Below are 16,769 nucleotides of genomic sequence, written 5' to 3' on the forward strand. Positions count from 1 at the left end.
GTGCTCAGGAAAGGTTTTCTCCATTCCATGAAAATACAAAATGTACTCATCTTTTCTAAGGAAATTTTTATTGTTCATCCTCTTTACAAAAGTGATACATGCTTGTTGTCAAAGGGAAGTAAATTTAGGTAAAGTGAATATCTTGAGTTTTCCTGGCTAAGAACAAGGTTTCTCTCTCTCCCCCATTAATTTTTCCTTTTGTGGCCCTTACTGGAGATTTACTTCTCCAAAGACCTGTGTATAATAATTAAGTTTATCCCAAGAAAATCCACTTTTCTTGATGCTGTTGGGAATGGGATCCGTTCTTTCATTATACTTTCTAATTGGTTGTTGGTATAGAACAAGCTATTCACTTTTGGATGTTAGTTTTTAACCAGTCCTCATTCTTGATTTTAAAAGATGGAAAAGATTTGTTTCCATGTGAAGATGCCCCATTCATTTCCCTCTCAGGGTTTTCTACCAGGGGGAATCTGATGATACTTGATCCATTTCATTAACCTTGAGAGTTTTCTGCCACCTCCTCCTCATTAAGATTTGCCTTCACCATGGACACTTTGATGCTGACTAAGTTGGAAGCTAAACCTGAAGGCTTTCCCACACACATTACACACGAAGGGTTTCTTCCAAGTATGGACAGTCTGATGTATTATACAATCAGAACTATAGCTGAACCCTTTTCCACACTCCACACATCTAAAGGGTTTCTCCCCAGTGTGGCTTCTCTGATGCCGAATTAAATGGGCATTAACATGGAAGGCTTTTCCACACTCCTTACATTGAAAGGGTTTCTCTCCAGTATGGATCCTCTGATGTACAATATAGTCAGAACTACAGCTAAATGCTTTTTCACATTCCATACATTTGAAAGGTTTCTCCCCAGTGTGTATTCTCTGATGCCTAGTTAGTTTCGCATTGATAGTGAAGGCTTTCCCACATTCCTTACATTGGTAAGGCTTTTCTCCAGTATGGATTCGATGATGATCAAGTAGGTTTCTTTTAGAAGTAAAGCATTTCCCACACTCATTACATTCAAAGGGTTTCTCCCCAGTGTGAATCCTCTGATGTTGCATTAGTTTTGCATTAACGTTGAAGGCCTTTCCACACTCATTACACTCATAAGGCTTCTCCCCGGTGTGGATTCTCAGATGCTGCCGCAGCTGAGAGTTACACCTGAAGGCTTTCCCACACTCGTTACAACCATAGGGTTTCTCACCCGTGTGGATTCTCTGGTGCTGGATTAACTTCCCTTTGACACTAAAGGCTTTTCCACATTCAGTACACTCATAGGGTTTCTCACCTGTGTGGATTCTTTGATGCTGAATGAGTTTTGCATTATTACTGAAGGCTTTTCCACACTCCTTACACTGATAAGGCTTCTCCCCAGTGTGGATGCTCTGATGCTGCCTAAGCTGGGAACTGCACCTGAAGCCTTTCCCACACTCATTACATTCATAAGGTTTCTCTCCAGTGTGGATTCTCTGATGTTGAATTAATTTGGCATTAACATTGAAAGCTTTCCCACAGTCCGTGCACTCATAAGGCTTCTCCCCAGTGTGGACTCTCTGATGTGTGATATATGCGGAACTGCAGCTGAAGCCGTTTCCACACTCCTTGCACTGATAGGGCTTCTCCCCTGTATGGATTCTCTGATGCCTGTTCAGACTCCCATTAACGCTGAAGGCTTTCCCACACACCTTACACTGATAGGGCTTCTCCCCGCTGTGGGTGGTCTGATGTGTGATATAATGGGAACTGTAACTGAAGCTTTTCCCACACTCCACACATTTGAAGGGCTTCTCCCCGCTATGAAGTCTTTGATGCCAAATTAATTTTGCATTAACGCTAAAGGCTTTGCCACACTCCTTACACTGATAGGGCTTTCCCCCAGTGTAGCTGTTTTGATGCTGAGAGTTACACCTGAAGGTTTCCACTAATTCTTCACATTTAAAAGTTCTTTCCCCAGAATTAATTAGTTCATGCTGAATAAGTTTTGTATCAAAGCTGAAGCCTTTCTCCAATCTCATATGTTCAAGGGGCTGCTGTCCAGTGGTGACGGTGTGACAATGAAAGAAGTTTGGACTCGGACTAAAGAAACATTCCTCCACGGGGCTGGTGTTGTCTTTCACCGTTGCATCAATGATGCTGCTGTTTTCTTTCTTCATGCTTCCTACTAAATGGACTTCCTGCTGTTTCTCTAGAATACAGGCTTCTGAAAAGTCTGTTTCCTGGAAAAAGTCCCTCTGAAGTTCAAATGATGTATTATGTTTTTCTTTATATATTTCCTTTGTCAAGTTATTGTCAGTCTGGCTCTCAATATCTACTATAAAAAAAAAAAAACAGAAAACAAAATATCATGTAAGAACCATGTTAGAAAAAAAAAAGAATGGTGGTAAAAGTAATAAAGAATCATAGTTAATCAGGATTTCTTGACAGTCACCACACTAGGTCAAAGAATCTAAGGTTCATCCATAAGATGGAATAATATATAGTTGGCAATCAATCAATCAATCAATCCATATATGCTGACCTGAAAAGATGTCCAAGATACACTGTTAAATGGAAAAACAAGTTGAGAAACGGATATAAATTAGATTCCATTTCTATAAAGGAAAATAAAACGGGATAATAAATACATATAGATTTGTATATGTATGCCTAGAAAACTACTGGAAGAATACACAAGAAACCGAGCAATCTGGCACAGGAAGTTTCAGCGACTTGTTTCTCCAGTGTGCTTTATACACTCTCTGTACAGTTTTGAGCATGAATGATTTAAGATGATGTTCCAGTAACATAAAAGTTAAAAGTGACAGCAGTAGAACAAAATCCTAGGTCTTCTCCACCAGATGAGCATTCTTTTTATCACACCACACTTTACTACACGCTGCAGTTTTTTTCTCAGCTGTCCATGCTTAATAAGAATGGAAACTACTTACAAAGGAAAAGGCATAGGATCCAACAACTTGTAGCAACGCTGAGGGTGGCAAGTGTTTGCAGCACCAGGAAGTGAAAGAGAAATAATCTTATTTCTTTTCTTGGAACTTAAACTCTAGGCTCTCTAAAATTCCTCCTTCACCTTCTGCTTTCTCTGCTTACAAAGGCAATCTTTAGGGGCATCTGGGTGGTTCAGTCAGTTAAGCGTCCAGCTCTTGATTTTGGCTCAAGTCATGATCTCACGCTCAGCACAGAGCCTGCTTGGGATTCTCTCTCCCTCTCTTTCTGCCCCTCCCCACTTTGCATGCACATGTGCACTCCCTCTCTCTAAAATAAACATTAAAAAAAAAAAAAGACAATCTTTTGGCCCGCTTTATCCCTTTGATCCATCTCTCCCCACCCCTCCAGAACACTGCTGCATTCTCCTGGTCTTTCCTTCTACTTCCTCCCTCAATCCTGAAAGTGGTCAGTCCCTAACGTTCTTTTTAGAATTCCTACAGTTCCAATGGAGCCAGGATCTGTCTTTGCTCCCAAATCTCTTAAAATTGGCCTCAAAATGCCTGTATTTTTTCATCTCCCATCTCTCCTCAACCACATGTAATAAGCCCACTTCCCCAGTATTTCTCCCTCAAAAGATCCAAATGACCTAGATTTCCCTAGCAAGCATTTTCAAAATACTGTTGGTCTTTTACCAATTATAAAACTAATATTCATCTCTAATATCAGAAACATGCAAAGAAAAAAATTCAAATTACCTGAAATACAACCACCTAACAACAACTACAGCTAATCTTCTGATGTATTTCCTCCCTCAACCATTTTCCTTCCAATCATTCTTCTAAAAACATTTTTTCAAAAATGGAAATATTTTTCTTTCCTAACATTAATAAGGATAATTTTCCAGTATCTTTAGATATTCTGTAAAAATATTTTAAAGGGGCGCCTGGGTGGCTCAGTCGGTTAAGCGTCTGACTTCGGCTCAGGTCATGATCTCACAGCTCGTGTGTTCGAGCCCCGCGTCGGGCTCTGTGCTGACAGCTCAGACCCTGGAGCCTGTTTCAGATTCTGTGTCTCCCTCTCTCTCTCTGACCCTCCCCTGTTCATGCTCTGCCTCTCTCTGTCCCAAAAGTAAATAAACGTTAAAAAAAAAAAAAAATTAAAAAAAAATTTAAAAAAAAATTTTTAAAATGGCTAAATAAGCATTCCATCCTAAAGAGGCATGTTAATTTAATCAATTATCTCTATCCTGATTATTCAGGTTATTTCCAACATTTTATTATATAAAATTATGATGAACTTCCATGCATGTACATCTTTGTTTATATCCCTGATTATTATCAGGACACCCTAGGAGGGAATTTCCAGGCTATCAAGGACAAACTTTTAAAAGGCTTTTGATATGTATCGCTAAAGTACTTTCTAGAAAGACTACTGATTCTCATTCACCTCCAGAAGTCTATTCCAGTTTGGTGTATTCTCTCCATCCCTTACTATAATTGTTCTCAGTATGAGCGAGGAAAACTGAGGGGACTCCATGAAAAACTACTTGCTTCTGTTCCTGCTTCTATTCTTTCTAGGATCTGCACTTTGGCCACGTACATGCCTTATGGAACAAATGATGTATGTCCTTCCTGTGTGAGTTAGAAGTTAATGATTTTTTACACTCTTCCAGCACAGGTGGTAACATCTATGGAATGACTAAGCAAGGCTGTCATGTATGTTTTCCAGACCACTGACTCTAGACACCTGATGCCAAAACCCCCTGGCAGCAGGGAATAAGTGAATTATGGAGGACACCCGGACACTTGTCTTTGTTCTGACCAGTTCCTGGGTGCCATGTACATTCTGAATAGAAACCCCAGACCCTGAGCAAAGGAGAGACTCACTCTCCTTTCTTTTCTCAGTCTCCCAGACACTCATCTGCTATACTCTATCACTTATGCTATTCAGTAAACTCTGCTTTCACTTTATCCTGGCTCGCAACTTGATTTCTATCCTGCTCAAAGCCAAGGACCATCTTTTCTGGCCCTGCAGACCCTCTCTGGGTCTTCAGACCCACCCTGCCTATGTCAAGTATGTTAGGTGAAACATCTGTTTTAATTTCTTTTTCATTGCTTTCTATTGAGGGTGAAGATTTTTCATTGATTTAAATTTGTACTTCTTATGCGGATCAAACATTTATATTTTTTGCCAATTTTTCTATACTAGTGACCTTCTATTTGCCAATCCTACAGTGTGACAGATGCTACCGGTTTCTTAACCAGTATCCATTCTCCCTTTCTTCCTTACTAGCACAGCCTCCAATGTGTTTGAGGTAGCAGTAAAAACTACAGCTAAAAACTATTTTCTGCCCTCTCCTGCAGTAGGGGGACCAGAAGACACAGTTGTAGCAAATGAGATATAAACAGATGTCACTATGTGGGCCTTCTGAAGAAGCTTTTTAACAGAGAATCAACTCGGCTGACATGGGCCTTGTGCCCTAGGCCTTCCCCTTCTGTCTACCTAAAAAGCCATCTGATTCCTCACTCCAATTAACAAACACAAACTAATTGGATTGATGTTCCCATTCTCAGCTAAGATCACGATGGGTTATTCAAAAACTTTAAAGACTTCAGGATTGTCTGTTGCCTATGGAATGAAATCCAGACTCCTTTGAGGAGATCCACGATTATATGGAGCTTCCTCCATATTATATGCAATGCGCTTTAAACTCTTGATTTTGCAAAACATGTCTTCCTTTGTCAGGAATCATCTGGTTGAATGACTACAAGGAACAAAAATCCACTGAATCTTTAAAGGATTCATGGGACACTTGAGTGGCTTAATCAGTTAAGTGTCTAACTTCAGCTCAGGTCATAATCTCGTGGCCCATGAGTTCAAGCCCCACATGGGGCTCTGTGCTGACAGCTCGAGCCTGGAGCCTGCTTCAGGATTCTGTGTCTCCCTCTCTCTGCCCCTCCCCCACTCATGCTCTGTCTCTCCCTCTCTCTAAAATAAACAAACATTACAAAAAAGTTTTTTTAAGTAAATAAATAAGAGGATTCGTTGAAAGGACACAAGAGAATCTTATGGACCACAAACGCAGAGAAGTAAATAGGAAATCACAAGAAATGGGAAATCGTCTGGCAACTACTCTGTTTAAGCCAATGAGAAACTTGCTACTTCAAGTAAGATCTGGGAAACAGATACATTGGCAGAACCTGAGAATTAACAGAAATGTAGACTCTTGGCCCCATGCCAGACTTACTAAATGACAATATGCATATTTACAACAAGATACCCAGAGGTGATTCATTTGCACATCATTTGAGAAGCACTGAACTGAGAGCACTTCCTTCCACCTTATTTCCCACAGCTTAAGCTGTCTTCTCCACACACACAAAAAAATAATAATAAAAACTAATATTTCACTGAGCACACACTGTAAGTTACACATTTAATATGTATTATCTCATGTAATCCTCAACCCACAAGACTAGCACTGTTCTCTCATTTTATTATTCCATTTTCAGGGATAAAAACATTGAATCTTAGAGAACTCAAATAACTGACCTACTCAAAGTCACAACTAGGAAATCCTGTAACTAGGAATAGCAGTTGGGATTGAACCTCAGGGAAGTCTACTCCAAAGACTGTACTTTTAACCACCAGGCTATTCTGCCTTTCTGTACAAAAAGACTGTTAATTCTCCATCCATCACATTAAGTGTACAATGTTTAGAAAGTAGCAAGGACCCCAAAATACTGAATCCATTCATTTCATCTGAGAAAGGCAGAATTCCAAAATTAGAACTGAAAAGAATTAGAATAAGGCATTTGAAAAAAAGATCTGTTCTTGGAATTACAAAGAAACAGCAAACTGCAAAAATAATCAGGTCTCAACTGTACATATCTCTATAAATCATCAACATTATTTAAATTTTATTTTCTACAGCTGGCTCATAAATGTGGCATGCTTATATGTTGCTAACGTTGGTTTTCTTCCTAAAGAGTTTAACTCCCCCATAAAAGGCAGCTGTGTGTCCCTTACCAGTCCAGACACCCTGGGAGCCTATTTCTGTTCCAGCCACCAGTGGAGATGGGTCCCCCAGCTCACCTGCTCCCTCCAGTTGCAATATCACAGCAGGTTTGAGAAGCGAAAATCCTGTTTAGGGGGAAAGAAAGAGGAGAGAGAGGTGAATAATCTCCCAGAAATGAGTTCTTAAGCCTCTTCTCCAACTGTCTTGGCAATGGGAAGGGAAAATAAGAGCTGTAGGGGATCCCATGCCTAAAGACGACAGGAAAGGGGGGAATGGCTTGGAAAGTGTATGTGTGTATGTTGCGGGGGGGGTGGGGGGGGAGTGCCTGAGAAGGTGTGGGAGGAGTTGGGAATGGCCTGGACTGTGAGCCCGAAAGACCAAGATATGCAGGTCAGATGAGGGTGAATGTGAAGATAATGCTGTGGAACAGTAAGTTTCTTTTTCCCACACTGTATCCAAACGACAACTTCTAGAGGATGGATAAAGAGTGCACACTAGTCCCAGCAAAATCCTATATTGGCCCAATAAAGGCTTGGGATTCACCCTTTCCAGCAACCCCTAACTCAAGGGGGATTAGGAATCTCAACCCCTGGGGTTCCGACTCAGTAAAGGATTTCTACAGACCCCACCTGCAACCTGTCAGGGGTCAATAAGCCAGGAAACCCCAACTGGCAGAGTCTGGGTCCCAGGGGGAGAGAGGCCTTACCCAGGGAGGCCACATTTCCATAATTCTCCAGCATCACATCCCTGTACAGGGCCCTCTGTGCAGGGGACAGGCCATTCCATTCCGTCTGAGTGAAGTACACAGCCACGTCCTCGAAGGTCACCGACTTCTGAAACAACAGGTTCCTGCTGCCCTAGGGCCAGTTCCATGGCTCAGGCCCTAGGTGAGGGGCAGAGGGCAGTATAAGGGCTTGGGGAGGGAGCTTGTGAAGAGCACAAAATTAATAAAAAAGTGAAAGGTTTGAGAAAAAGCACCTGGAAAGTAAACCATGGAGAATTATCTGACCTTTCTCATGGCAGGGAAACCTCATGCCATATTTTACATTTATATCCTAAGTTGGGATGACAGAAAAAAATTCCCATAATCAAGTTCCCCAAAAGCAACTCCATTCTTTCTGCTAACCATGTCTTCAGGGGCAGATACGGCTCAGGACTTGCCCACCAGCATGCCCACCCTGATCCCTACCCCCATAAACATCCAGCCACCCCCAGAGAACAGCTATGGCCTCCATCTCAACCAGCCCCCATCTGGATTCCTGTCACTGACCCTGCCACGAGGGGCTGTGCAACTGCCTGAGCACCTCTAGCAGCTCAGTGCTGCCCAGACTGGCTGAGGCAGGAACGGCAACCCATTCTGCTTCCAGATGGGTCTTGCTGAAAACCCGATTTTGTTACACGCTCCCATCAGGCCTCATCCTTTCCAACTTTACCCAAGAACTCACTGTTTCTCCAGGGTTCGGGAAAGAGGGTAGATCAGCCTTCCTAGTGGCCAGGTGCTCTGCCACCATTCCAGCTGCTCATCTCTGCATCACTACACTGTGCACCCGGCACAGGCCCTGCATCAGGATTGATGCCTCCCTTCCGGGCAGCTGCAGCCTCTGGTTGCGCTTTCTCCCTGCCCACCTCAGTCCTCTGTAATAACCTGGGTGACACGCTGGCAGGGATATACCCTCAATTCCTTTCTGCCAGGATTTTGCTTGATTCTACTGACCCCCACCTATCAACAAGCATAGTCCAACCACTGGGTGAGTCTAAGTGTCACTCATCTGTGACCTTGGATGAGCCAAGGAACTTCTCTGCACAAAATTAAATACCTTCACTGCCCACCACCACCACCCTTTACCCCAGCAAGTTGGAGGCTCCTGAATTCAACCCCACCCCACCCCACCCCACCCCCTCCACTATCTGTGCAGGAAACGTCAGCTAGAATCCTGGGAAATGTTCCTGACTCCTCCCTCTCTCTTACTCTACCCTCAATCCTGACTCTCCATATCCTAAAGATTTTGTTAAGCATTACTTGAATTGGGTTCTTTTTTTTTTTTTAACTACTTTCCTTGATGAAGCCCATTATCACCTGGACCAATGGAATTCTTTCTAAGTGGACACCTTCCTCTTGAATCACCCTGAAAATTATTCCCTACACAGCCATGACAAATCTGACCACCTTAACGTCACTGATTGCACAGGTCACAGGAATGAGCAGAGAAGAATCAAATAACAGCTGTGTGACTTTGGGCAAGGCTCTCTGCTCCCCTTTGCCTTCCTATGTTTTGTAGCAGAGTGAGCACAACACAGCACCTATGTCAAGGGCAAGGAATCAAGACTGAGCGATCCATGTAAGTGCTTAGTATTATGCCTGCAGCATAGCAAGCCGCAAACAATGCTACTGGAATTACTGTGACTATGATTATTCCCAACCTGTAGTCCATGGAGGTCCATGGATGTGCTTCAGGGCGTCCGTGAAGTCCCTGAAATTGTATGGAAAATTTGGTTTGCATGCTTATTTTTCTAAGGGAGGGGGATGGTCCAGAGCTTTTATCAGAAACCTTAAGTTTGAGCCCCTGCACCCAAGCCCTGAAAGTCTCTCCAGGACACAATGAGACATCCTGTCCCATAGGACTTCCTGTTTTTTCCCTCTCCAGACCCCACTACCCTCGTCTCCACACCATATTAGAGGCACAGCCATCCTTTGTGTTGACCTGGTCCTACTACTCCTTTTCACCTATGCCCTGGTCTCTGGACATCCTAAGCCGGTGCTACCCTCCTCCATTCACATCCGTGCACGGAGCATCCTCCATGGGCAGCTTCCTGTCGCCTATTCACCAGAGGAGCAAAGAACCTCAGTGTGCAGAACACTTCACCCCTGCCTTCAGGGATGCTCTCCTGCTGCTTCCATCCCTTCACGTCACCGCTCTTCCCATGAGTTCCAGGCGGAAGCGAGGAAGACCCCTCCAACTTCCATCACAAAGCTCACCAGCTTCCCTTCTTCAATGTGAAACTGCTCAGAGGAAGAGCTGAAGGACCCACAGCTCACCTGGGGCCAGGCTGTCAGGAGCATGGCTGCCATTACCTGCTCTCCCTCTCAGAGAAGGCCTGGAGCTGAGGAAAAACAGAGAGACAGATGTGAAGCAAGTCCCGCCCCTGCAGGAACAACACAGCCCCTCAGAGATGTGAGACACAGGCAGCCAGTGTCCAGACAGGAATGCAAGCGGGAGCTGCCACAAGAAGGGGGTGATCCAGTGCCCACGACCCCTCCCACCGATGACATTGATCCTAGGAACCCTAGGGTTTTACAATTCTGACACATATCACATACACTAGAGCATACATAAAATGTATAGAGAGCCTAAAGAATAATAAAGCAACAATTCAGCTCAAGAAATAGAACATTACCAAGATCATGGACTTACTTCTTTTTCTCTAAACAAGGATCATCCTCGATTACACTGCAAGGGAAGCCAGGCCAGCACGGCTGCAGCCCCAGCACAGACGCCTGAGAGTCATGCTCCAGGGAGCTGGAGGAGACAGCTATTCCCCTACATCCTGCTTATTCCCTTACATAACTGAGTGTTCTCAAGAGCCCTGATACCTCTGGAGAGATCTTGGGAGGCCAGCCTCCCACATGGCCCAGGTTTACCTTTGAGGTCCCATGCTGCCTCCTCATACTTTCCAGCCCTCTGATAGTGAAGAAGCCAGGGCCTCAGCATCCTGAGGGGTCACTCAATTATCTAGGGTCCCGTGACCGAGCACTCCTTGTTCATTGTATTCAAAACACATGGACTGGTTATTTTCCGGTTACTGCTCCCAAAGTCAGTCTTGAAAACCTGCGTTTTCCTAAAATATCATCTATGTCTTCTAGGGTTTCACTTTAGTGCAGAACTGTGGAAAACACTGGTTCATGATTCGTTCCATTTCTTCCATATCTGGAACTACTTTGTTTTTCCCACTTCTTTTGAATATGTGTGCTTTCTAGACCCCTTCCCCTTTGTTAATGTTATGGATGGAACATGTCTCCCCACCCCCCCCAAATTCATATGATGAAGTCCTCTCCCCCAACATGACTATATGTGGATATAGATCCTATGAGGTAATAAGGTGAAACAAAGCCATAATATGAGAGGTCTGGTGCCCCTATAAAAAAGCAGAAGAGACACCAGAGTTCATTTTCTACCATGTGAGGACACAATGAGAAGACAGCCAACTGTAACTCAAGGAGAGCCCTTATCAAGAACCGAATTGTGTGGCATCTTAATCTTGGGTTCCCAGCCTCCAGAACTGTGAGAAATAAATCTCTGTGGTTTAAGCCAAATAACTTACTGTATTTTGTTACGGCAGCCTGAGCAGACTAATAAAGTCAAGTGGAACAATGATTTGTCTATTTGAATGTTGTTTTCTTTTATTTTTAAAGAATAAGCTTTTCTATTTATTTAGAACATCACTCCTCTATTTCCTTCATTACGTTCTGCTTTCTTTGTTTCTTTAGCTCTGTAAGAGATACTTTATGTACCACTCCAAATCCTCTGGTCTCAGCCCAGTTCCAGAAGCTTTGATCAGCTTTGCGCAGGGACAACCTACCAATGCCTCCTCAAGGATCTATACCACATGTGGCTGGCTCCTGCCCTGGGGCTTTTCTGGCATCCTGTGTGGGACATCTGCAGATACCTGTGGATACCTGCTAGGTCCCGAAACACAGACAAGTTAAGGCTTGTGAGGCCACCCTTGACCAATAGGGGATAGAAGTCAATGGATAAATATTTTCCCCTTTAGTCCCCTACATTAGCAGCCATGAGATTCCAAGGCTGCTCAAAGATCCTGCAAGAATGAGCGCCAGGGGCCTATAGACAGGCCAGCCTGACAACACATCCTTGTATTGGCTCTCCCTCCTCTGTTTTACTCCCCCTGCTGTTCACTCTGCCCTTGGAATACATTCCCAAATAAAGTGCCTGCACAGAAACCTCTGTCCTGTATTTTGCTTCTGGGGGAAGCTAGACTGTGAAAGGTTTTTTTCTACCTTCCTGAGAATGCATGATTTATTCATTTATGTTTATTCTTTACTATTTAGCAATTAAAATCTGTATGGCCATAAATTTTCCCTCTGAATACACTATTACCCACAGGCCAGAGGTTTTGAAAAAAATATTTTATGTTTTAATTATATTAATTATATTTTATAGCTGGTCAGCAACTGTGTTTTGTCTCTGACCACAGAATTGTTTAGGATAGTTTGTTATTAATTTCTTCTCTGTTCATAATTTTGGCTTTATTGCATGGTGTTTAAATAACCTGATCTATTTATTTCTGCTTTACAAAGTTTTGGGGGCTTTTTGTTTTGTTTTTTTTAGCTGAAATGCCTAAAAAAAATTCTACGAATGCTTTTAAAAAGAAAACCTATCCTATAATGGAAGAACATATAATTCTATTTCAATCTAATAAATCAACTCTACTTATTTTGTTATGTAGATATTTTTCTGTAATCCATGATCACTTTTACCTAATTAAACTGAGATAGCCAGTAAAGAGCAAATGCTCACAAAACAATGAACCCACATGTATCATGAACAAATCTTTTCAAGTCTTTAAGAAACGAGTAGTTCTAACAGTACTGAAACTGTAGAAAAAAACAGCAAAATAAGTTTTCCAGTCCTTTTTATGATGACAGCACAATACTGATGTAAAAACCACAGACCAGTCTCATTTATGAATACTCACAGAAAAATCCCCACTATAAAGGAATAGACTCCAGTAGTTCATTAAAGTGACATGCCATGACTAAAAGGGATCATCCCAGGAAAGTAAGTAAAGCTCAATATCAAGATACAGATTAGTATACTTTTCACATGAATAAATCAAAGAAAAATAAACACACTCTCCATCCCAACAGATGCCAAAGGAATTTAATCAAATTCAATATTCATGCCTAAATTTAAAAATGTATGCCCTAGAGAAACTCTCATATGTAGAAAATATGTACAAAATTATTATCAGTATTTTAATTAAAAAAAACTGGAAACAACCTACATATCCACTGAGAGTACATAAACTGTCTTATCATTTTTTAAAAAAATTTTATGTTTTTAGTTTACATTTGAAAGACAGAGAGAGAGAGAGAGAGAGAGAGAGAGAGAGAGAGGGAATGAGTGGGGGAAGGGCAGAGAGAGAGACACACACACACAATCCGAAGCAGGCTCCACACTCTGAGCTGTCAGCACAGAGCCCAATGTGGGACTCGAAATCACGAATCATGAGATCATGACATGAGATGAAGTCAGACGCTCAACTGACTGAGTCACCCAGGTGCCCCTGTCCTATCATTTTTTTTTTTTTAATTTTTTTTTTCAATGTTTATTTATTTTTGGGACAGAGAGAGACAGAGCATGAACGGGGGAGGGGCAGAGAGAGAGGGAGACACAGAATCGGAAACAGGCTCCAGGCTCTGAGCCATCAGCCCAGAGCCCGACGCGGGGCTCGAACTCACGGACCGCGAGATCGTGACCTGGCTGAAGTCGGACGCTTAACCGACTGCGCCACCCAGGCGCCCCTGTCCTATCATTTTTTAAATGAACATTACCCACCCCCACCAAAAAATGAACATTACCCCGCAGCAAAAATGAACAGCTCACAATTACACACAACAACATAGATGACTTCAGGAACATAATCTTGAGTTACAAGAGGGGCACCTAGGTGGCTCAGTTGGTTAAGTATCAGACTTTAGATATCAGCCCAGGTCATGATCTCACAGTCGTGAGATCAAGCCCCACATCAGGCTCTGCGCTGGGTGTGGAGCCTACTTGGGATTCTCTCTCTTCTGTCTGTCTCTCTCTACCCCTCCCTGCACACATGTGAATTCTCTCTCTCAAAAAAAAATTAACTGAAATAAAATTATAAAAATAAAAATGTTTTCTTTTTTAAAAATTGAATTATACAAGCCCCAGATGACTAGAGACACTACAATGCCATTTTCATAAAGCTCAAAAACAAAATGTTTACAGACATATTTTGTGTGATAAAATTATTTTTATAAATAGGTAAGATGACGATTAATACAAAATTCTAGTTGTTACCTCTAGGGGTAGGAAGTTGGGAGCTGGGTTGAGAAGGAGCACACAGAGAGATGCACCAATACCAGAAATGTTCTCCTCCTTAAAGGGGTGGTGTGTTCATGGGTGCTCATTTTACCATTATGCTTCTTAAATGTCATGCTAGATGCAGTCTTCAGTATACATGAATAACGTTTTTTAAAAAGATACTTATCTCTATGATATGGAGTGGTTTCCAGAATATATCTTCAAATGAAACAAGCAAATGCAAAAGGTAGAGTGCTACCTTTTGTGTACCAAAAAATGGGAGTATAAGAAAATACACATGTATCTGGCCAATTGTACCAAAAAAAAAAAAAAAAAAAAAAAGAAGGATAAATCAGAAACTAAGGAGAATGGTTGCCTCAAATATGGATAGGAAGTGAAAGGAGCCTGTGATGCAAACAGGCTGGAAGGACATAGGGTAGATGGATTGGCAGGGGAAAGGAGGGCGTGACAGGCTTCTCTGAGTGTGCCTTTTTGTTCTGACACTCATAACCATAGTAATGTTTCACATATCCAAATATACAGACATTAAGCCAACCAACCAGGATGGGATAGGGTGGCGAGCCAAAAAGGAATACAAACAACAGCAAATGAGCCTAACTATACTACAATTGACTAACATAACCACACTGAAGTGGTGGGAAAGAAAAGAACTAAATAACTTTGGAAAACAGTGTTTTAACTAGATACTACAAGGCTAAAAAAACCTGTGCCCAAATGCTTCTTGAGGATACATGATTTATTTACTCATTTCATTCTTCCCTATTTGGCAATTAAAACCTATTAAGGCCATAAATTTTCCTCTGCGTACACTACGAGCCACATTCCAGAGATATATACATATATAGATAGATAGATAGATAGATAGATACATATATATAGATATGTAGATATATACATATATGTGTGTGTGTGTGTAATTTCTCGTGTTAATTACTATAATTTAGTGTAGTATAGTGTTTTCGTAAAATTGCTTCTCATGAAGGTATGAATGAGGAATTCTGGGGCTATTTTATGTGTATTCTAGAACTTCGCAAATAAGTGATTATAAATCATCCCCAGATCATTGTCATCCCAACGGCCCAGGAGTAGGGCCAAGTTACCTTTTGGAACGCACAGCTCCAGGAGACAGTGCCCTTCAAAAGCCGGGCTGGTTCTGCTCCCCGGTGTCTGGGAGGGCTCTGCTTTTTCTGCGCTCTCACTGAACCCTGATTCACGACCCTATGTTAGTTAGGAGTCAGGAAGCATACGGTCCATACTTGAAATGCATATAGCTAAGAGCCCCTGTATGACTTCAACATGTTAAAACACTAGTGATATCACCTCAAGCCGCTTCACTCCTGCCAATATTCCACCCCCTGGCTGCTCCGACATATCTTCCCAAAAGGTCAGTAGTATCTTCCCCGAACAAAATGCTAAATGCTCGGGGCTCCGAATTGTGACGGTAATCCGGCTTCGCCTTCCACGGGATGGAACGTATTCGGCCACCAAGTCCAAAGTGGGAGTCGAGGAGGGGCGGAGGAGGACCGCGGGCCGCCGTTCTACCCACTCCTGCAAGTGCGGGAGACCCATCCCCACAGCACCCACAGCTACCCGCCGGGGCACCGCCCCCGCCGCCTGCAGCCCCACACTCACCTCGCAGCAGGCGACTTCGTGGCGCGGCCGGAAGTGCGTCACCAGGCCGCGGCCGAGCCTCTCTAGGAGCAGCGTTGCTACCAGTGGGTAGCACTCTGGCCCCGCCTCTGCGCTCTGAGTCTCGGTGTCGGAGGCTCCTGCGCCCTATGCTCAGGTCCTGCAGGTCTGAGCAGCAGGGCAGTTGTTCCTCGAGGTGGGCTGGGGAAGAGTCGGGGGCCGGCAATGACGCCGGGGATCTGTATCTTAGTAAAGCTCCCGGTTCTACCGGATTCAGGAGTTTCCGGACTGGGCCAGTGGATCAATCACACGCCGACAGACCTTAAGGCAGCCTTTTTGTAACAAATATTTCCTAGTGACTGCTTTATTCTCCTGTCGTGAAACTTACGATCATGACTTAGAAGATCATAGGTAATATAAACAACCTACATTTTAAAAACTAATATTATGCTTTAATAGAGGAGATAAAATACACCTTTCAATATGCAAATGTATGCTCGTGACTGCTATAGGAGACCTAATGAATTGGTGGATAATTTGCCTTTTCACATGGAATGTGCCTGAAAGCCACAGCCACAATGCTGTCTGTCTTACGCTGCTGTTTCAAAAATCACAAGGTACGATCCAAAATGGTGAACACTTTTTGGTAAAGTTTAAGTGAAACAGTACAATCTTCTTTTGATTTTATAGGTATAGTAATTATATTTCTGGAGAATCAACGTATGTTAATTAAAACTGTGTAGAAATCGTTGTGTTTAGGGGAACCTGGGTGGTTCAGTCGGTTAAGCCTCTGACTTTGGCTCAGGTCAGGATCTTGCGGGTCACTGGCAGTGCCGAGCCTGCTTGGGATCCTCTCTCTCTGCCCCTCCCCCACTTGTGCACGTGCACACTCGCTCGCGCTCTCTCTCTCAATCTGTCTCTCAAAATAAATGAACTAACTTAAAAAAATTAGTTGTGTCTAGCTGAAAACACTTTCTAGACTCAGGTCATTTATAAAGTTTTTACCTACATGAATGTCCTGAAAGTATGTGAAAACTATTTCAAATAAGTGGAACCCTTCTGTGCATTGCAGGATTCCTGGCTCTCCAGGCTCCCAT

General features: G+C 42.9%; 1 protein-coding gene across 22 annotated transcripts; it reads right to left on the reverse strand.

Moving 5' to 3' along the window:
- Nucleotides 1-46: 46 nt before the first annotated feature.
- ZNF23 (zinc finger protein 23) lies at nt 47-15,694 on the reverse strand. 22 transcript variants are annotated; one of them, XM_086688978.1, is made up of 7 exons: nt 15,144-15,669; nt 9,990-10,054; nt 9,374-9,423; nt 7,659-7,785; nt 7,030-7,077; nt 2,937-2,974; nt 47-2,320 (listed from the first exon to the last, which is right to left on the reverse strand). In XM_086688978.1, the coding sequence occupies exons 4-7, from the start codon at nt 7,736-7,738 to the stop codon at nt 528-530; spliced, it is 1,959 nt and encodes a 652-aa protein (XP_086545104.1). In that variant the 5' UTR covers nt 7,739-7,785; nt 9,374-9,423; nt 9,990-10,054; nt 15,144-15,669; the 3' UTR covers nt 47-527. The 22 variants fall into 22 exon arrangements, with proteins under 22 accessions (XP_086545104.1, XP_086545107.1, XP_086545091.1 ...); XM_086688981.1 differs by lacking the exons at nt 9,374-9,423; nt 15,144-15,669 and adding an exon at nt 15,676-15,694; XM_086688965.1 differs by lacking the exons at nt 2,937-2,974; nt 9,374-9,423 and adding an exon at nt 15,676-15,694 and having other exon boundaries at nt 6,964-7,077; nt 9,930-10,054; nt 15,144-15,261.
- Between the last annotated feature and the right edge of the window lie 1,075 nt (nt 15,695-16,769).

This window comes from Puma concolor, chromosome E2 (assembly GCF_028749965.1).
Source record: "Puma concolor isolate L17-30 chromosome E2, mPumCon1.1.hap2, whole genome shotgun sequence".
Lineage (NCBI taxonomy): Eukaryota > Metazoa > Chordata > Mammalia > Carnivora > Felidae > Puma > Puma concolor.

Coding starts and splice junctions, on each gene's coding strand:
- ZNF23 (XM_086688965.1), bottom strand. CDS start 10,022: ATGGCAGCCATGCTCCTGACAGCCTGGCCCCAGGTGAGCTGTGGGTCC. Junction 7,786..9,929: donor ACATTGAAGAAGGGAAGCTG/GTGAGCTTTGTG, acceptor CTGTTGTTTCAG/AAGTCGGTGACCTTCGAGGA. Junction 7,078..7,658: donor TGGAAATGTGGCCTCCCTGG/GTAAGGCCTCTC, acceptor CCCCCTAAACAG/GATTTTCGCTTCTCAAACCT.